General features: G+C 37.3%; 2 protein-coding genes across 6 annotated transcripts in view; one reads left to right on the top strand and one right to left on the bottom strand.

Annotated features, from left to right (window-relative positions):
- hppy (MAP4K3-like protein hppy) overlaps nt 1-8,315 on the bottom strand; it is an 84,745-nt gene extending 76,430 nt beyond the window's left edge. For 2 of the 3 annotated variants that reach the window (XM_070135796.1, XM_070135795.1), the window contains exon 1: nt 8,035-8,314. In XM_070135796.1, coding sequence (XP_069991897.1) covers nt 8,035-8,166 — 132 coding nt within the window. In that variant the 5' untranslated portion in view covers nt 8,167-8,314. Of the gene's footprint in view, nt 1-8,034 lie in introns of all 3 variants that reach the window. The other variant, XM_070135794.1, reaches the window with a different exon arrangement.
- Nucleotides 8,316-8,662: 347 nt separating this feature from the next.
- On the top strand, nt 8,663-13,650 carry LOC113830345 (methylglutaconyl-CoA hydratase, mitochondrial). 3 transcript variants are annotated; one of them, XM_027383554.2, is made up of 2 exons: nt 8,663-8,818; nt 12,314-13,650. In XM_027383554.2, exon 2 carries the CDS (start codon nt 12,342-12,344, stop codon nt 13,215-13,217), a length of 876 nt encoding a protein of 291 aa, XP_027239355.2. In that variant the 5' UTR covers nt 8,663-8,818; nt 12,314-12,341; the 3' UTR covers nt 13,218-13,650. The 3 variants fall into 3 exon arrangements, with proteins under 3 accessions (XP_027239355.2, XP_027239354.2, XP_027239356.2); XM_027383553.2 differs by lacking the exon at nt 8,663-8,818 and adding an exon at nt 8,862-9,019; XM_027383555.2 differs by lacking the exon at nt 8,663-8,818 and adding an exon at nt 11,964-11,981.
- The last annotated feature ends 6,012 nt before the right edge of the window (nt 13,651-19,662 follow it).

Genomic DNA, 19,662 nt, shown 5'->3' with positions numbered 1-19,662 from the left:
GGGGGGGGGGGGCAATATTTTAACGAGATGACTTTCAAGTGTCTTTTTTTTTTTTTTAATCTGCAAAATGAACCATAATATGTTAATTTTGGACTAAATTTGCATTTTCTAGAGTTTTTGTGCGTAAATAAGTACTCTAAAAATAAGTTTTTTATGTTTATTTTCATACATCATTATCGTCTATCATCTAAACGCATTCTGGAGTCTTGGGTAAAAATCGTTCTTTTTTTATATATATATATATGTCAGTTTCCCTTACTGTAAGGTCCTACTGTTCGGGTGTTTCTCGGCATAAATTGAGCAATTATTAAAACTTTCTATAAAAAATAAATATATAAATAAAATAAAATAAAACTAATAATAATACAGGGATTCTGATTTCATTTCTGAATAGAACAATCTTTCTTCTATAGTATGCAGAAGCACATTTTTCAATTTCAAGCTTTTTTGGGGGGAGGGGGGAATATTTTACATAGAATACTGTAGGAACACCGCAAAAGGGATTTTCCTATATATATCACTTTTACAAAATGCATGTTCAAAACATTTTGATGAAGGATGAAACTGACAAAATATGATCCAAACATAAACAAAATTAAATGCTCTATATAAACAGCACATCATTCTTATTCATTTGTATACAAAAATTCTTTGTTACTTTTTGAAAGATTCCCAGACCTTTTAGATTATTCCAAAATAAATGAAGGCTGGTCTGAAATGATGCAAAATTTTATAAACCTCTGAAAATTATTTCACTTTTAAAATTCAATCTAATCATTACATCACAACTGCTGACTCTCTAAAGTAAGGTGAAGAATAATATTTCGGTGGACATCGAAAGTGGATGCTACCACCTTAAAAATAGCAGATGGGTCTTAAAAATTTCAGGGGGATTTGGAGGTCCTGAAACTCTGGAAAAGCATATAACTCAAAATTGGCAAAGTGAAAGATTTTGGCCATAAAACTGGTAGACATTCCCCTTAGAGACAAATTGTGCTTGTATCAACTCTTGCTGAGTTTTTTGTGTCCACTATCGTTTTGTTTTACGAATCTTGTTTACATATATACAACTTCACAAATGCTTACTCATCAAGGAGTTAATTACTACATCCACCTGACTTGACCTGCTTGCCCTATTACAATCATTATAATTATTATCATTATCATTATCATTATTATTATTATTATCATTATCATAATTATTATTATCATTATTACTATCATTACTATTTTTATTACTATCATTATTTTCATCATTTTCATTTTCTTTAAAGAAAATTTCTTTCCATAATTATCATCAACACCCTTATGGCTACTACAATTATAAAATTATTGATAATATTAACAACAAAACTAATAATCTCTTTAAAAACTCAAAGAATGGGATAGTTGGGTGAGGTCAGGTTGGCCTTGTGACTGATCTCTAGCACATCTGGAGTCATCTACATGTGAACATCAATAAAACAAAATACCAATGGGTAGCCCAAGTATATAAGTACTCTCAAAATTATCAAAATAATCAATTATCAACTCCAACAACAACCAGAAAATTAAGAAAAGGCAAGAAAACCTCATCATAGGAACTCCTTGCTTCTGACACTGCATAAACCCATTTCAGCAAAGTCATCTTTCTAAAGAGTTGCAACCAATATCATCCTTCACAAATAGGTTATAAGAGCACTGACTCTATGTGTGACTGTTCATTTCCATTCACACTTGAAACCAACTCAATTTTGTAGATGATGTTCTTATCAATCTGAACTGTATATAATTTTTCATTTTCTTCTTAAACACATTTTCTTCTACATTATGACCTGTTTCTTCTCAAAGTTTAAATTTTCATAAAAAATAAGATATTTGTTTTAGCAAACACACTTCCACTAGAGATACAAGACAATTTCTACCTCACCATTCTATAACATAAATCTTATGATAATGTATATATACACTATCTGCACTCATTTAGATGCCCTAATCACCTTTAAAAAATATACATATATACACATGAACAGCTAAAAGCTATTCATCTAGAAAACTGGAATGAGTGCACCCACAATTACCAAGAACAGTGCCCACAGTGGGGGCGTGTCTCCTACACTGTCCTTGATAGCATATTTGTTTGGTTAGCTGTCTAAGCCTTTGTCCTTGCTGCATGCGTGTGTGTGTGGAGGAGTCAGAAAGCAATAAAAAATATAAATCTACTTGCTCCTTTATTTTTCTTTTCTTTTTTTTTTAATAATAATAATAAAAAAGTGAAAAATTAAAGCACTATGACAATTTCTCTAAACTTTCACTATGACTATGTTCCTTGTGTGAGTCTCAGTTTATCATCATTTCAACAGCAAATTACTTACACATTCCTGCTAAACAAAATTATTGAACTCTTTATTGTTTTTTCTTAACCTACAATCAACTCAATAATTGAATCATACTAATAATATTATTCTCCCAAAGTATTCTTTTGGTTTTTTAAATAATCATCTAAAGGGCACAGGATAAAAAAGCAATACGAATTCTCAACAAGGAAGAGCTAGGCTATATTACTTTTAGTTTAAAATTATCAACGGATGAATATTATGGAAAGGAAACATTTTTAATAGTAAGGATTGCTAATAATAACCAATTATTATGCTAGTTTACCTAGCATACTGTGATGAAAGTTATCTTCTAAAAGGCCATTTTCTCTTTCCTGTTCTACATTTAAAAATAACAATAAAACATCAATCATTACTATTCATATCTCCTTGCAGTTTGTTATTTAGAAACCATAAAGCCTATACAGTTACAAAACAGAAATTGCACTTATAACATGAGCCTTCTAAAAATTTACTTTACAGAGTACACCAGCATAATAAGAAAAAAGCCATGTTACACTCATTCTCTCACTCTCACTCTCACTCTCTCACTCTCACTCTCACTCTCACTCTCACTCTCACTCTCACTCTCACTCTCACTCTCTCTCTCTCTCTCTCTCTCTCTCTCTCTCTCTCTCTCTCTCTCTCTCTCTCTCTCTCTCTCTCTCTCTCTCTCTCACACACACACACACACACACACACACACACACACACACACACACACACACACACACACACACACACACACACACACAAACACACACACACACACACACACACAAACACACACACACACACACACACACAAACACTCACTCACTCACTCACTCACTCACTCACTCACTCACTCACTCACTCACACTCTCTCACTCTCACTCACTCACTCACTCACTCACTCACTCACTCACTCACTCACTCACTCACTCACTCACTCACTCACTCACTCACTCACCCACTCACTCTTACTGATGGTATTCAATCATTATTAAATCATTATGGCAACTTTTTATATCTCTATTATAAGAATCAAATGTGAGATTTTTAATGACTTCCTTGTAATTTACTACATCATTAAATGTGGACATATGTTTAAAGGCGTTGAGAGTTTATCGTTCTGCATGGGTAAGTAAGTTATGTACACACAGGCTTGGGGGAGTTAAGGCTATGAATGTCTGCATTAAGCTTCCTGATAATCCCCATGCTAATCCTATTTCCCTCTCCTTGAAGCATTTTTTTTTTTATGTTTCTTTTTATTCTTTTGTTTAAATTTCATCTCTTTTTTTTGTCTTGTATTTCTAGTCATTTTTCAAATCGGGTCATTACAAGCTTAAAAAAAAAAAAAAAAAAAAAAAAAAAGTAAAATGCTAATAAGAACAAGCTGAAATGCCTATCATTAATAAATCAAGATACCTCCCCAAAATGTTGAGCTTAACTTGACTATAGCAACTAGTCTGGCAAAGTTTTTTTTTTTTTTTCAATACTGACTTTTATATGTGTGTAAGCCTGTTTGGTGTATTTGTGATAATGCCTGTATCCCTCTCCTTAACCATTAATTGACCTACAGACTATATCTAGTCACTCAGATGAGGATATAGAGGATACTGGGCAAACTGTACTAATATTCCCATAAGATCCAGGAGAAAGTACTGCTATGTTTTCAAGTATCATAATACAGATTATGATATACAGATTCTAGAAATATTTTTCACTTCTTTGACTGAACTGAATTAGAATGGCCAGAAATGTTTAGTGAATTAAGGAGCTACTTCTGCATCAGATATTTTGGTGGTATACCCTTTAAGAGTGAAAAACACTTTTGTATAGAGTATATATATACAAAAATCACTGCAGAAATATTAGAACTACTAAATTCCCTTTATTCACTGACCTGTGACAGCTGAAAAATTACTAGAGATATGATATTTTAACTTTATAGAGCTTTCTTAAAAAACAAGTAAAGTAGTTTTACATGAGTGATTATATCATCTTACTGTAATTTGCCAAAGGAGCTTAAGAATAGGTACCACATCAACACTGTCAGCTGTTCTTCTAAGATTCATTACTTAAATATAAACCAACTTAGCTCATTTTCAATATTCCCCATCATTTTTAATCATTTACAATTGGATGGCATGAGAAATATCGTGTGTAGAAAAGAGACACCTCTTTAAAATTTGAGTTAATCATAGGCCACTCTCTATGAACGTTGGTTGTTTATTTTCTCGTCATTTCTTACTTATTTTCATTAATCTCCACTTTGTCTTTGAGTTTTTCACTTTCATTCCATGGATCTTCTACCTTCCTTTCAATGAGCCTCTTCCCTTTAATAATCGCATCTAAGTAAAAACAAATCGGTACATTTTGACTCACAAACTGACCACTGATACCATCAGTGATAATCAAAAATAGATACATATTTATACTGACCTCTCTGTCTATATGGAGAATAAGGATATCATGATAATGAAAAAAATAAATAAATAAATAAAAAAAAAATAAATAAATAAAAATAAAAACTAACCTATCCTTATAAATCTTATACAATTAACTCTTATCAAAGCATTCTCTCAACTGTCAGTCAAAATTCTGAAGTAAAGAAAATAAAGATATTTTAAATCCACAACTAAAAATAATATTTACAATGATATACTCTCTTCCATCCCCGATACCTAACATGACTAACTAAGCCTTTTTTTCTAATTTCAAATACTTATCTTACATTTATCTAGATTCCTTTTAAGTCCTTTTATTGTATGAATTCTGATAAGTAATAATCAAATATCTATAATATGGCAAAGTAAAAAAAAATATACCGTAGTTGCCAACTAGGGTTAAATATTTCTAAAATGCTAAATTCTGCCTCCCAATCTCCCCCACTGAGAAAAGGTCTAAAAATAAACGCTAAAACTCTACTGTTAACCAATGCCTTTCACGCTGGCCTATATCTTAAAACTGAAAAAGAATATTTAAAGACCTAAGAGAGAATGACTAATGCAGGGAAAGGTCTGATAAGATTCAGGAAGAGATTTGTTTTTAATGGAAAAATTCACTGGATAAAAAGAAAAAAAAACTAATCAGATAAAATAAATCCCAATTGAAAAACACAAAGGAAGAAGATGATGAGAAAGAGAAATAATTCTCATGGTATGTAACAAGGGAATGAACATGCGAGATACATAGGTAATTTATACTTAGATTATAGAAAGCAGACAAAAAATTTTGAAAAAGGAAAAAGTTCTTAAAATATCCCGCAAGAATGTTTATAAAACATTTGCAATGGTTTTCAATACTGGAGTTTTCTTTAGTATAGTTTACGAGTATGACAATATAAACAGTACAAGGACTCAACCAATTCATAAAATCTAAGGTACTTTTCATTTACAAAATTTTCGGCACATATTGAAGATAATAATTCTTAAAAAAGAAAAAAAAAAGATAAAGGAATACAAAACTAGAGGTACCCATCTCAACCTTCATTCCTCAGTTAAACAATCAACAAATTAATTTTCATTCAAACTGATTGGCACTTAGAAAAAGAGCCATTAAAAAAAAAAAAAAAAAAAAAAAAATCTTTCCTAGACATTCAATTCATCTATACAAGATATCCAACAATGGAAACTATACTAAAACGGATATACCAAGCATAAAAAAGGACAGTTTCATTATGATTTTTGTTCAGGGCATGGTGTTATTCGACTAATCAAGGCAGATATGAGCTAGTTCTTATATTTTAAATACATGTATGTAATTATAATATTATTTCCATTTCAGAATACACCCAGGAGTTTACTAGTACGTGGCATCCTGTCAGAATATACAGGCAGGACTTTTTAGAGTATAACACTATATGACAGAGAGGTGCAGAAGTAACGGCAAAGGCTGAGCACATTGTATGAAATGTGGATGAATATAAAATAACATATTTTACAATTTTAATTTACATTATGCACAAATCACTGGCATTTTACACAATTTGTCTCTCTACCTCTAGCCAAGGCAATACAAGCAGTTTGGTAATTTTAGAGAATCATTCTGCCTGATGGATTGTGATGATTTTGTTATCGATGGATTCCTCTCACTCTCCACTATCCAAATATAAAGATTTTATTTTGCAGAACTGCCTCCCCCCCTCCCCATTAACAACAATCTTGGCCTTAATGAGTAAAATATGAATAATATATACAGAATCAGTCACTATATTGTCTAATGAAGAGGGCTCTGCCCCTAGTAACCCCCCATGGGGGACTCCTGTCCCCTATCCCTTGATGGTGAGTCTGTACGACACTCTCTTCTGCTGTGAATATATAGAGGATTCTGTTTTCTTGGACTGGGGTTGGGAGGTGGCAGCCCGCATGGGGTGGGGGGGTTGCAGGGGGGATAGCTCCCTGCATTAGACAATAAGGTACCTGATTTTGTGTATATTACTTATATTTTGCCCCACAATTTCCCTGATACCTTTCAACCCCAACCCTGCTATCAAGGCCTAGAATGTGGGCATTTGGAGGGTTTCTGCACAAGAATTTCTATAAGAGACAGGCAAACAGACTTATTACCCAACACTCGAATTCTGGGAACAAACGCGGAAGTGAGGTCCTTAATCTTGAAAAACTAATTCTGTACTCTCTTGCCATGCCATACTCGCCAATTCTGACCAATCCATACTATTCACTCAACCTCCAACCAAGTTGTTATGAGAAGAGGATTATGCTGACTGAGAGATTGGACCACCTGGAAAATTTTATTGCTACTGCCAGCCTTTGGTTAAAAAAAACACTTGCGTGCCCTTGGCTTTCACTAACTCAGACACTAAAGGTTTGCAAAGTAAAAAGAATATCATATTCAATATACTCATATCAACCTAAATGAGATTTTAAGAAGCTCATCAATGAGTCACAATACCAAAATGAGAAAAAATAAAATTTTGACCCTTCTCCTCATACTTGCACAGGTTTTCTTTTACCCAACCCAAAATAAAATTACTACGATCTGTGAATGGTGGCCTACAAACTCCATCAAATTAAGGATGACAGTAGAGTACTGTCAAAGCAACTACCAAAACACCTGCACAACGCACTATAGAACTCAGACCAACTCCTCATTTAGCAATATATCCTCAGAGAGTTCTGCATATTCCCCCTTGGCCGCACTATACATTGCGGAGGTCTGCTGGCCCTCGTTCACCCACCAGCAGGTACAAGGCCAATGACAGATCATCAAGTGTCTTCAAAACATTTCCCAAAGAAAGAAAGAGACAAATATCCCTAAAAATATTCACCACAGAAAGAAAATGTATAAAGAGCGAGAAAACCTCTGCGACAAGTAGCAACGAGAAAAGGGATCATTGATTAGAAATGAGATGTGAAGAGAGAGAGAGAAAGAAAGAATAAAGAGCAGAGAAAATAATTTCTGTGATACACAGCAAGAAAGAAAAATCAGAATACAAAGTGAAAAAAGAGAGAACCAATCTCTGTGAAAACAATCACAGAGAAGAGAAGAGAGAGGAGGGAGAGAAAGAAAATAGAGAGCAGACAGAAAAAAATCCCAAAGATGAACAGCGAGAGAACCACGTCCAAGGTTCAATAGGAATAGAGAATAATGCAATAATGCAACCTGGCACAGAGAGAGGAGGAGAATAGGGCAAGCGAGAGATAATCCCCGAGTCTGGCCCCAAAGCCCGCACCTTGTAAACATCGCCGTAAGTCCCGCTCCCGATGCGCTGGATGAGTTCGTATTCATCCTGCGGGTTTCGGCGGCTGATATCCGACGCGAGGGCCGCTGCCGCCGCCGCCGCCCCGCCGCCGCCGCCCGCCATCACGCCCCGCCGCCGCCGCCGCTCCCACCACGCCCGGAAAGCTTTACGAAAGTCCTCGAAGCTCAAGAAGGCTCTCTGGCCCTCGTCCTTGCGCTGTTCCCGTGTTCAATTGACTGTTCCGCTGTTCAGGAACGGGATGGATGGACGGAACGAGCGGGATAGCGGAACGGAACGCTGGACAGGGGGTACGGAACGGGGTGACGTTCGAAATCAAAGGAATTGGGGGGTATTAGGGTGTCAAATTTTGAAAATTGGTTAATGTACTGGTTTGCATTACGTGTATTGGTTTGTGCAATTTTGGGGCTTTTGGATTCATTTACTCTTCTTTCAAATATGCATCGTTTATGGACAAAAAACATAATGACCCTGCGCATCCATATCAGTGTCAGTATCTCAAAAATGCTAGTGAAAATGATTACACCGCCTTGAAATAAAAGAAATGTCAAGATTTCAGTCTATATAATACACACACATAATTGCAATAAGGCATCTGGAATACATGCAATCTTGAACGCGAGGCCTTAAGTTTCATCATCAAATCGCTTCCCGTTCATCCTTATTTCGTGTAAAATGGCTAATATCCGCCGCCTTGTCATCTTCGGAGCTACAGGGAACACAGGTCTTTGTTGTACCGAGGCTGCCGTCCAGCTGGGTGAGTGAATTAGAGCCAAATATTCTATAGAATAAAAGAAATTTAAGGATAATTTCCCGCCAGGCACATCGTCTGTCGTGTTTGTGTGTTTGGTTGTTTTCGTTGTTTCTCTGCGGCGTCGGGAGAAGGGCGCTTATCTCACGCCGGCTTTTATCCGGGACATTTCGAGAGCAAGGAAGAGCTCGACAGAAAGGAAATCGAGTAAGGATAAAGCGAGAGGAGGAGGAGAAAGAGAGAGAAAAAGGAAGTGTAGTGAAAGGCTGTTATTTAACAAGGATATGACGCCCATGTCTGCCTGCACGTACACCGGCAGACTCGATAAAACATTAATTCTTTCTCTGCTCGTTTTCAGTCACTAATTGACATCAGTCCCCGCTCATTGCTGAGGTTAATTACTATTCTATTAAGGAATTATTAAGAATCTAATCAATCGCTTTTTCTTAAATTTGTTACCGTAGGTTATTAGGATCTATTTTTCTCTTCCTCTTAAGATTAGATTAAGTTAAGTTAGGTTAGGTCATATGCACACGTATAGGTCAGGTCAGGTCATATATGTACACGTATGCCAATAGAATACATATAACAACGTTAAATACAAAACGAAATATAAAAGTTGATCTTTACGGGATGGACACACAAAGCTAGAGCAAATAAAAGTTCATATTCTTGTATAGGACAAAAAGGTACAGGTCCAGTTCCATACAGCCATCGTTACAAGAAATAATCAGTCATGACGTGAATGGTAATGAATGGTCAAAGCTGAAAACTTGGATTCTTGAAACCATTTTGTGACGGAGTTGGACAGCCTCTGAGTGTGCATCTGTATTGTACAGAATTACCAATTTGGCAGAATAAAGTTTATATAAGAAAAAAAAAAAAATTATACCACAATTCTTTCAGTTGTTGCAAATAATGTGAAACAAAGAAAATAACTTGCAGCAAGCAGGACACGTTCACTTTTCAAATTTTCCAACTTTGGCAGCATGCATACAAATATATATTTGCACAGCAATAGCTCACAAACCCTGTCGTATGTTGTCACAAGATAGAGCATATTGACCTCCCATATAATTTCTCATCAAGAAAAGAACCTAATCTGAGACCTATCTTGCCAAATATCCAGGAAAGAAGTTTGTTGGCCTTTGGCAGAGCACAGAGGACGTGGATTTGCTTCATTGTCTTGTATCAAACAATTACCTGGATAATCTTTTGGCAATTCTCTATAGTACGGTTGGAACTCAATGTCACAAACTTTATCAAAATTACCATGACTTGGTGCCAGAAGAGGGTCGAAGGGTGTCACTGCTCCCTCCTCCCCCAATCAAACATTGTCTTCACCTCAGTATGCTCGGCATGATAGAGCAAAATTCTAATATTTACTACAGAATAAGCTCAGAATCTAATAAAAGCCATTTGAAAGGTTGATAATTGTATAATTTGTTTTAAGAAATAATTTAGTTTTATCCATCCAAACATATGGTAGAGGTTTGTTGACCTTTACCAGAGCACCCAATACCCATAGGTTAAAGTGAGTGCTTGGTTCCATAAACCACAGTTTATTTATCAGAAAGGTAAAACCACTTTTTTATACTTTTGATAACTGGCGAAGGAATAACCGTGCAAGAATTTATCAATTCTTATTCCATCCAATGTTTACCATGTATGTCTTATACTACAATTCTTCGGATAATTTTTTCCTTAATTCTGAGCTCTTATGGTTACAAGTTGCAATGCCTTGGTGATATCTTTGAGTATAGGTTAAGGATTCACTCATCATGTAAGATTAAAAGAAAGTAGGGTTAATTTACTATCTTGGCAATATTGTGGTGAATTTGAAAAAAATATATATGTGTGTGCGTGTATATATATCTATCTATCTATATATATATATATATATATATATATATATATATATATATATATATATATATATATATCTGCATATATAAAGGAATCTTGAGTTTCTAAGAAAATAATAAAATATACAAACAATTCTATTCAATAAATTTATTAAGCTTTGTAGATTTATTCATAACCTAAAAATGTTATAAATCAGCCAGTCTGTACATTGTATAAGAAACTAGAAGGTCTCATAATAATGGACTTTAATATATGCTCCTGCCTCACCAGGGTTCATCCCAACCAAGGCTCTCCTTAATATTTCTTATCCTGACATGACCAGACCTAACCATTCTTAACCTACACTCCAAAATTATTATTGATAAAAGTCCTTTATTAACACCAAGATAAACAAGAAGTTTAAGATAGGAAAGAATGAAGTTCAGGTATAAGAATAAAGTGATCTGTATGTGGTAGTAGCATTCAGCAAATATGGAGTAATTTCCAGAGACTATGCAAGGAGTAGGGAGTAAGTTATTTGTACATTTCTTTAAAGATAAATTTAATTTAGGTGAATATTTTTATCTGCTGTGTGTGGGGATGTGGATAAAAGTATGTGTGTGTGAGAGTTTGTATGTGTGTGTGTGTTTGTATGCATGTGTGTGGGTGTGAATGAGTGTGCGTTTGTTGTATGCATGTGTGTGGGTGTCAGTAAGTGTGTGTTTGTTTGTATGCATGTGTGTAAGTGTCAGTGTGAATTAGTATGTATGTGTGTGGGTGAGAGTGTGAGTTTGTATGTATGTGTGTGGGTGTAACTGGGAATGTGTTTTTGTGTGGCTGTAACTGGGAATGTGAGTTTGTATGTATGTACTGTATGTGTGTGGGAGTGATTTTTTTTTTTTTAAATACTGTATGCATGTGTGAGGGTGTTTAATTTTATGTATGTGTGTGTGTGGGGGGGGGGGGTGATGATTATGAGTGTATGTATGAGTGGGTGGGTGTGTCTGTATCAGTGGCAGTGTCTGTCTGTCTGTGGATATGAGTTTGTGTGAGTGTATTGGTGTGTGAGTGTGAGTGTGTGTGTGTGTGTGTGTGTAAAGGTTATACCCTGATTGTTTATGGACTATTCACTTATCAGTTGATATGAAAAGATTGTACCTAAAATAAGTAAAACCCGAATCAACGAAGTCACACAACATCTAAGACTTTCTCTTTGACACATACAATTTCACCTAATGGGTTTCTCTTTTAGGTTGTCATTATGGTGAAAGCTAAAGGCAGTTTGCTTTAGAGAGTCCGTATGTCTTTTCACAAATAATGAAATGTAGGTTTTTCCTTACACACAGATTGAATGTTATTTTTTATCAGTATTATGTGATGTTTGTATTAATTTTGCTCTATTAACTTGAGTTAATTGGAGCAACAGATTTTTCTACTATATTGCCTTTCATGAAATACTTATTTGAATTGGATTGCATTTTCAAAATTGTTATATGCAGTCTTTTTCCCCTTATTTTCAGTCTGCTGTCATCCAAAAGAAACAGATATTTTACCAGTTCTTTTCTCCTATTTTTCATTTATCATTGGTGTGGGTGTTAGAAGTCTTCCTACACTTTCTTAATACATCTCTTACAACAATTCCTTCAACTTTTACAGGTGAAACCCACCTCACTCTATTAGGAACATGATTCGCAGTGCAAGTGTCCGTTTGTTTCGCTCGGCTTGGGTAAGCGTCCCCAGCCGTTGCTTTTCTTCAACAAGCCCAGATGTTGTCGTAGAAAAGTTAACAGGTGATCATGAGGGAGTTACAGTATTTGGGTTCAACCGGCCAGCTGCCAAGAATGCAATTAGTAAGAACTTGCTGAAGGAGTTCATGGAGGCAATTGAGGATGTTCGTCACAGCCGCGATGTAAGAGTGGTTGTGCTGCGGTCTCTTGTGCCAGGCATATTCTGTGCTGGTGCTGACTTGAAGGAGAGAGCCAAAATGAAGCCAGAAGAGGTTGGTCCCTTTGTTGCCAAAGCCCGTAGCTGCATCTCGGATATTGAAAACCTACCCATGCCTGTGATTGTTGCTCTGGATGGTGCTGCACTCGGAGGAGGACTTGAAATGGCACTTGCCTGTGACCTTCGCGTTGCTGCAGACACAGCAAAAATGGGCCTAGTGGAAACAAAACTGGCTATCATACCCGGTGCTGGAGGAACCCAGCGACTTCCTCGCATTATTGGCACTGCAAAGGCAAAGGAACTGATTTTCACAGCTGCAATACTCAACGGCAAACAAGCTGCTGAAATAGGCCTTGTGAATCATGTGGCCCCCCAGAATGACACAGGAGATGCTGCATACCACAAGGCCCTGGATCTGGCACAAAAAATACTCCCCAATGGCCCTATTGGTGTCAAGATGGCCAAGACTGCCATCTCACGAGGGATGGAGGTTGACCTTGGCACTGGCTTGTCCATTGAGGAGGCTTGTTATGCCCAAGTCATCCCAACAAAAGACAGGATTGAGGGTCTTACGGCCTTCAGAGAAAAGAGGAAACCAGACTATAAGGGAGAATAATGAGGGAATTGAGGGCAATGCAATAGTTCTGTAATACTAATTCTTCTCAAAAGAGCATGAACTAATGGTTGAGACTTTGTAGTTCAAATTTCTATATATTTTTTCTTTTTAGATCCTGTTAGTAAAATTTCTTAAATGTGGATAGAAGTGTTTCATATGTTTTGGATATTTACTTGATAAAGCATATGTAGTTGTCTGAGATTTTCAGAACATAAGTGTCATTATAATTGTTTTACTAACTCAAATTTGATGCATTTTCTGACCATAATATTGAGTGTAGAATTAGTGTTTATTTTTGTACTTAGGGATGTGTCATTGTGAATTTATTGTATATTAATCACTTTATTGTATCAGCTTAAATAGCATTTTTATATGTAAATAGCTCATGATTTGTATTGAATGGATGTTGGGAATAAATAAATGTTTCTGATCATCTTTTGTTTTATTTCCATAGGTTGATACCATTATGACTTTAGAAATAGGAAACCTTTTTATTTATTTCCTCTTGATTTAGTTTAATGCCATTATTGTTTCTCTGTGTGTTTAGTGTTTCTTGCAACATTCCCATTTTAATCCTTTTTATTGCTGATTAGATTGAATTATCATGCATCTGCATTGATATATTTTAGTTTTTTCTCATTTATTTTTTTCTATGTATGTTCCCTACTTTTTCTTTTTGAACTCTTCCCCAATAACATTACATCATAGAGCTGCTCTCCATATGTACAATACATTTGAAAGTGATAGATATTTTAGAACTTGTATATATCATTTATTGTGATAGAATGTGAATTATTTAAGTGTTTATCACATTTAGAAACTCCACACCAAATTAATGGTCAGGTAAAGAAGGATATTTTGCTTCACATCTGTTCTGATATTACAAAGGTTAACTACTGGTTATTGTTGCTAATCACCAAGTCAGTGTCCCTGTATAGACATCAAATTTTGTGCCTTCCTTTATAGCACTCTCTGAATTATTTAGATGTTTAAAATTTTCCCAATTAATACTTATGTGAAATACAAATGTCTCGAATACATTTTCAAGCAATTAAAGAAAAAGACAAAACGAAAAAACTACAAAGGAAGAATTGGGTAATAATGACCAGCTATACAGTAATAACCGGTAACCAGAAAGACGATGTTGGAGAGGAGCAGCAGTTTCTATCAGAGTGAATGACCTGTCACGAAGTGATCTTGTGGTGGGCTGTACCAAATAAAGGAAAATCTATCTTTATGAATGGGATGCGTGAGAAATTGATATATTTGTATGTATAAATAAGCAGTATATACGTCTAGTCTGATACAAACAATGATGTAAAGTTATAGATTTTTATCTGTGTGCACGTGCACGCCCCTGAAAAGTGTGAGAGAGTGAATGTGAAACAGAAACAGAAACAAACAAACGCAGATGCACAGAAAAACAAACGCACCTTCGTTTTTCATGCCGCAGTATCAGGAAACGCTGATCGGTTACAAGCGATGAATTCATTTTGAATGTACAATACAGTGTGTATAATCATATTTACACGGAATGAATTTATTTTTATATACGTGTGTGTAGACATGTGGATATTCTTTGAGAATACCTTGTGTATGTTTTATCAAATATTCAGGCTTCTATCTATTTTTTTTAAGTTCCTTACGTATCCTTTCTAGATAGAACATACAAAGTTATCGCTTTATTCTCTCCCAATGGAGCGCCATGTACCATTGGCAACATGGCCTATATTAGCTAGAGATATGGCAATATCGAGACTTAATCGTGCAATACATTCCGTAAATGTGCAGTGTTCCTCGGACAACGAAGTCATTCAATAAGACCAATGGCATTTGCAAGTAAATTGGTTTTAACAGTGCGTTTCATATTATAATCGTGTTAATTTTCCGTTAATCTGTTTACTCTCGACTTGTAATTGGTACATGCTCTATGAAAAGACTCATTTCCTTTGTGTAATTAAAGTCCTTCATGTACTGTTTTCATCTTCCAGTCTCCTTATGTCTTCCTATATTTTATTTTATTTTATTTTATTTAGTTTAACCGTCGAACATCTTTTGTTTTCCGTCAGTGCCGTATTTCATTGCCCCGAAATACAACTGTGCACATGTAATTTGTTCGTATTTTATTTGTTTGTTCTTATGGGAGGGAGAGACACTGAACTGCCATCATCCGGTCTTATTTCTTTATTAATTCATTCATATTTACTAGTTGATCACAAGATTTACCAGGGAGGAAATTCTGTTTACGCTTGTGAAGTCATGTAATACCACATTGCGCTTATTGCATCACCCTATATAGGTTTGCCAACCTTTGCTAATTATCTTCCCCCCTCCCTGAATACACGTCTCTTGCCCCTTACTCGGCACATGTCAGTAAAATTTACAAAAAAAAATTACACTTACCTGTTCTAGTTTTTCAACTACCACCGTAATTCATAGTTCTCAAATATAATTTCCCTCTTTATCGACCCTTGCCCCCCCCCCCCCCAAGCATCCCTTAGTGCTTCTGTATGGGGCGCGCCCCACAGGTTAGAAACCATTGCCCAATATTATATAATATAAATAATACACACACACACACACACACACACACACACACACACACACACACACACACACACACACACACACACACACACACACACACACACACACACACACACATACACACATTATATATATATATATATATATATATATATATATATATATATATATATATATATATATATATATATTCGCATATACACACATACATATATATATACTTTCTCTCTCTCTCTCTCTCTCTCTCTCTCTCTCTCTCTCTCTCTCTCTCTCTCTCTCTCTCTCTCTCTCTCTCTCTCTCTCTCTCTCTCTCTCTCTCTTCTCTCTCTCTCTCTCTCTCTCTCTCTCTCTCTCTCTCTCATGATTTGGTTTATATTCAAGTAATTATATTCTACATTTTAAAATATCAATGCAATATTAACATTCGTTCGAAAAGCATGGGTATCTTCAAATAAAAAACTACTCTAATCAAATTAGTCCTTATTTTATGGATTGTGTGTATCGTCCAAACCATTTAGAGGTCCTTTTGCTCACGCATTTGTGCCATGTTTCTCACGATTAAAGGTAATTTGCCATTTCTCTTCCACTAGGACTTCTTTCAGGAACCAGTACAAACATCTGTATGAATAAAAAAACTATCTTTTATTTATCATCTCTCTTCGTTTTCATAATAAAGACAACTGTTGAAAGTGAAAGTATCAGTAGTACACAGGACTGCCTCTCTCCCGCATTGCGTCTTCTTTAGCCTCTATAGCAGCTCGTTACTCCAGTCTAGACATTGCTCTGGCGCCCGAGGATAGCCCGCGAAAGCAAGAGAGAAAGAAGGCTTTGAGATTATTTTATGTGATGATCAGAATATTCAGCGAAAGTACCAGAGTCCGTTTTTTTCCAATGCTAGATCTTCCCGCGTGTTGTAGTTCCGAACCTGATGAAAAGTAAGTGCGCAGTCACACGATACATAGTCTGCCTGAGTTTGACGAGTTGTGGATTCGCTTCATGTTATGAGACGCAAAATGTATCGAATAGGCTTAATAGATCGTTATGCAAAAAGGGAGGAAAAACCTGAGATACATTAATACATATCCTTCACGCATTTTAATCTCTCAGGCAGGTACAAATCACCTGCAAGACTTTAATGTGTGTATATATATAATCATATATATCTGTTCTGTAAAATATATGCATTCAGTCAAAAAAAGAACAGGCGATAACTAGATGGAATCGCGCGTTCAGTCTGAGAGGCAATATTTCTCTCAATCCTAGGGGCTGGGCGAGGCTGGGTCGATTTGTTTGGTTGTCTGTCAACTCGGACTGCGGTTGTTTACTTCTTTGTTGTTTAGGGTTTTATGAACTCCACATTAGAAGAGGCCCGTTTAGACTTTGGATGTTCACTGAAGTTGAACAGTTAGATATAGATAGAAAATTGATGGATTTTGTTTGATTTCTCCCATTTCACGTGCACACAGCTACCAATTATGGCTTCAATTAATCGAGCTGCATCCGCTGTTCCACTACGGAGATAATCATGAATGTCGTCATGACTGCGTAGCTACTGAGAATGGGTACAGGAAATCAGTAATCTCACGCAAATACACACACGCGCGCGCGCGCACAAATGAGATGAGTGTATGTGGCAGAGAGAAAGTGAGTTATATTTGTGTGTAATCGTTTGTGTATGCATAGGTAGATTTGAATAAGTGTAAATGTAAATGTGTTATTACATGTATACGCATACATACATTGACGGTGCACATGCATCCACAATCCAAAAGTTCCATTCATATCTAATCGCGCAGCACTGCCCCTTCTTGCCAGGGCAGGTCCATAGGAGGGAGTATCTTTGAGATAATGCGGCTAACAATGCAGCGCCATCATCTAATAAAGACCCATTGGATAACGACTCTGGCCAGCGCACCTCGCTCGGCGACGGGCTTGCGCGCACATTAGCATATGTGCGGGGTAGGGACATGCTCTGCCAGTCTCTCTCACGGTTTTCTCGGTTTCTTCTCTGTCTTTTTCACTTCCTATTTCTTTCCTCCTGTCCCACTTTCTTTTCTCTCGGTCTGTCTTTCTCCCCGTCTCCCTCTCTTTCTTTTCTCTCTCTTCCTCTTCATCTTCTCTCCTCTTTCTTCCTCCCCCTTCTGACCCTCTGTCTCCATTTTTTTTTCTTTATTTACATCTTTGTCCTTGTCTCCCTTTCTCACGCTCCTCTTCCCCGTTATGTTAAATTCTCAGATGTTTGCTTTCCAAAGCGACACCTGTTTTACAGTCTCCGTTGCGTGACACGGAAGATAAATATTCATTAGGGCAAAAGTGCATCTTTGTAGACTCGATGTACTTAAATGTATTTTCGATGATTTCTTCACAAGCTAAACGATATTTAATTGCTTCATACACGTCAATGCGTCGGAATGCAATAGGCGTTTGCATTAAAAAATAAATAATATTCAGGCCTCGAACATCGCAGTTCTTTGCAGTTAGAAGACCGATGGTGCTTAATCGCATGATCATGCATTGCGAAATTATTTAAGGGATCGAATTATTCAGATATTAAAGGACACTGGAGTTGGCATGACCTTTGAGAAACGAGAAGGTTAGAAGGTTATTTATAGAACCCATCAAAATTATAGTGCGTTCTTCATAAAGTGGATACACTGAGGCCAGTCGAATATAAATTATTTTAGGCGGTCGCTTGCGCTATATCTAACTGGATAGGTTTAACAGCCAGTCGGTCGTCAATCCCGTACCTACCTATGTATATATCACTTTCACTTCCTGTCCCTCATCCTCCCACTCTCGCCCTCTCCCTCACACTTCCTCTTGTCTCCCACTCTCTCCCTCACACTTCCTCTTGTCTCCCACTCTCTCCCTCACACTTCCTCTTGTCTCCCACTCTCTCCCTCTCACTTCCTCTTGTCTCCCACTCTCTCCCTCTCACTTCCTCTTGTCTCCCACTCTCTCCCTCTCACTTCCTCTTGTCTCCCACTCTCTCCCTCTCACTTCCTCTTGTCTCCCACTCTCTCCCTCTCACTTCCTCTTGTCTCCCACTCTCTCCCTCTCACTTCCTCTTGTCTCCCACTCTCTCCCTCTCACTTCCTCTTGTCTCCCACTCTCTCCCTCTCACTTCCTCTTGTCTCCCACTCTCTCCCTCTCACTTCCTCTTGTCTCCCACTCTCTCCCTCTCACATCTCTTGTCTCCCACTCTCTCCCTCTCACATCCTCTTGTCTCCCACTCTCTCCCTCTCACATCCTCTTGTCTCCCACTCTCTCCCTCTCACTTCCTCTTGTCTCCCACTCTCTCCCTCTCACTTCCTCTTCTCTCCCACTCTCTCCCCCTCACTTCCTCTTGTCTCCCACTCTCTCCCTCTCACTTCCTCTTGTCTCCCACTCTCTCCCTCTCACTTCCTCTTGTCTCCCTCTCACTTCCTCTTGTCTCCCACTCTCTCCCTCTCACTTCCTCTTGTCTCCCACTCTCTCCCTCTCACTTCCTCTTGTCTCCCACTCTCCCTCTCACTTCCTCTTGTCTCCCACTCTCCCTCTCACTTCCTCTTGTCTCCCACTCTCTCCCTCTCACTTCCTCTTGTCTCCCACTCTCTCCCTCTCACTTCCTCTTGTCTCCCACTCTCCCTCTCGCTTCCTCTTGTCTCCCACTCTCTCTCTCTCTCACTTCCTCTTGTCTCCCACTCTCTCTCTCTCTCTCACTTCCTCTTGTCTCCCACTCTCTCCCTCTCACTTCCTCTTGTCTCCCACTCTCTCCCTCTCACTTCCTCTCGTCTCGCACTCTCTCCCTCTCACTTCCTCTTGTCTCCCACTCTCTCCCTCTCACATCCTCTTGTCTCCCACTCTCTCCCTCTCACATCCTCTTGCCTCCCTCTCTCCCCCCCTCCCTTCCTCTTGT

This window comes from Penaeus vannamei, chromosome 21, assembly GCF_042767895.1.
Source record: "Penaeus vannamei isolate JL-2024 chromosome 21, ASM4276789v1, whole genome shotgun sequence".
Taxonomy (NCBI): Eukaryota; Metazoa; Arthropoda; class Malacostraca; order Decapoda; family Penaeidae; genus Penaeus; species Penaeus vannamei.
The sequence above is the reverse complement of the archived record's forward strand: the minus strand, read 5'-3'. Positions and strand labels throughout refer to the sequence as shown.

Bases quoted from the DNA above. Each gene is read 5' to 3' on its own strand.
- LOC113830345 (XM_027383554.2), top strand. From the start codon at position 12,342: ATGATTCGCAGTGCAAGTGTCCGTTTGTTTCGCTCGGCTTGGGTAAGC.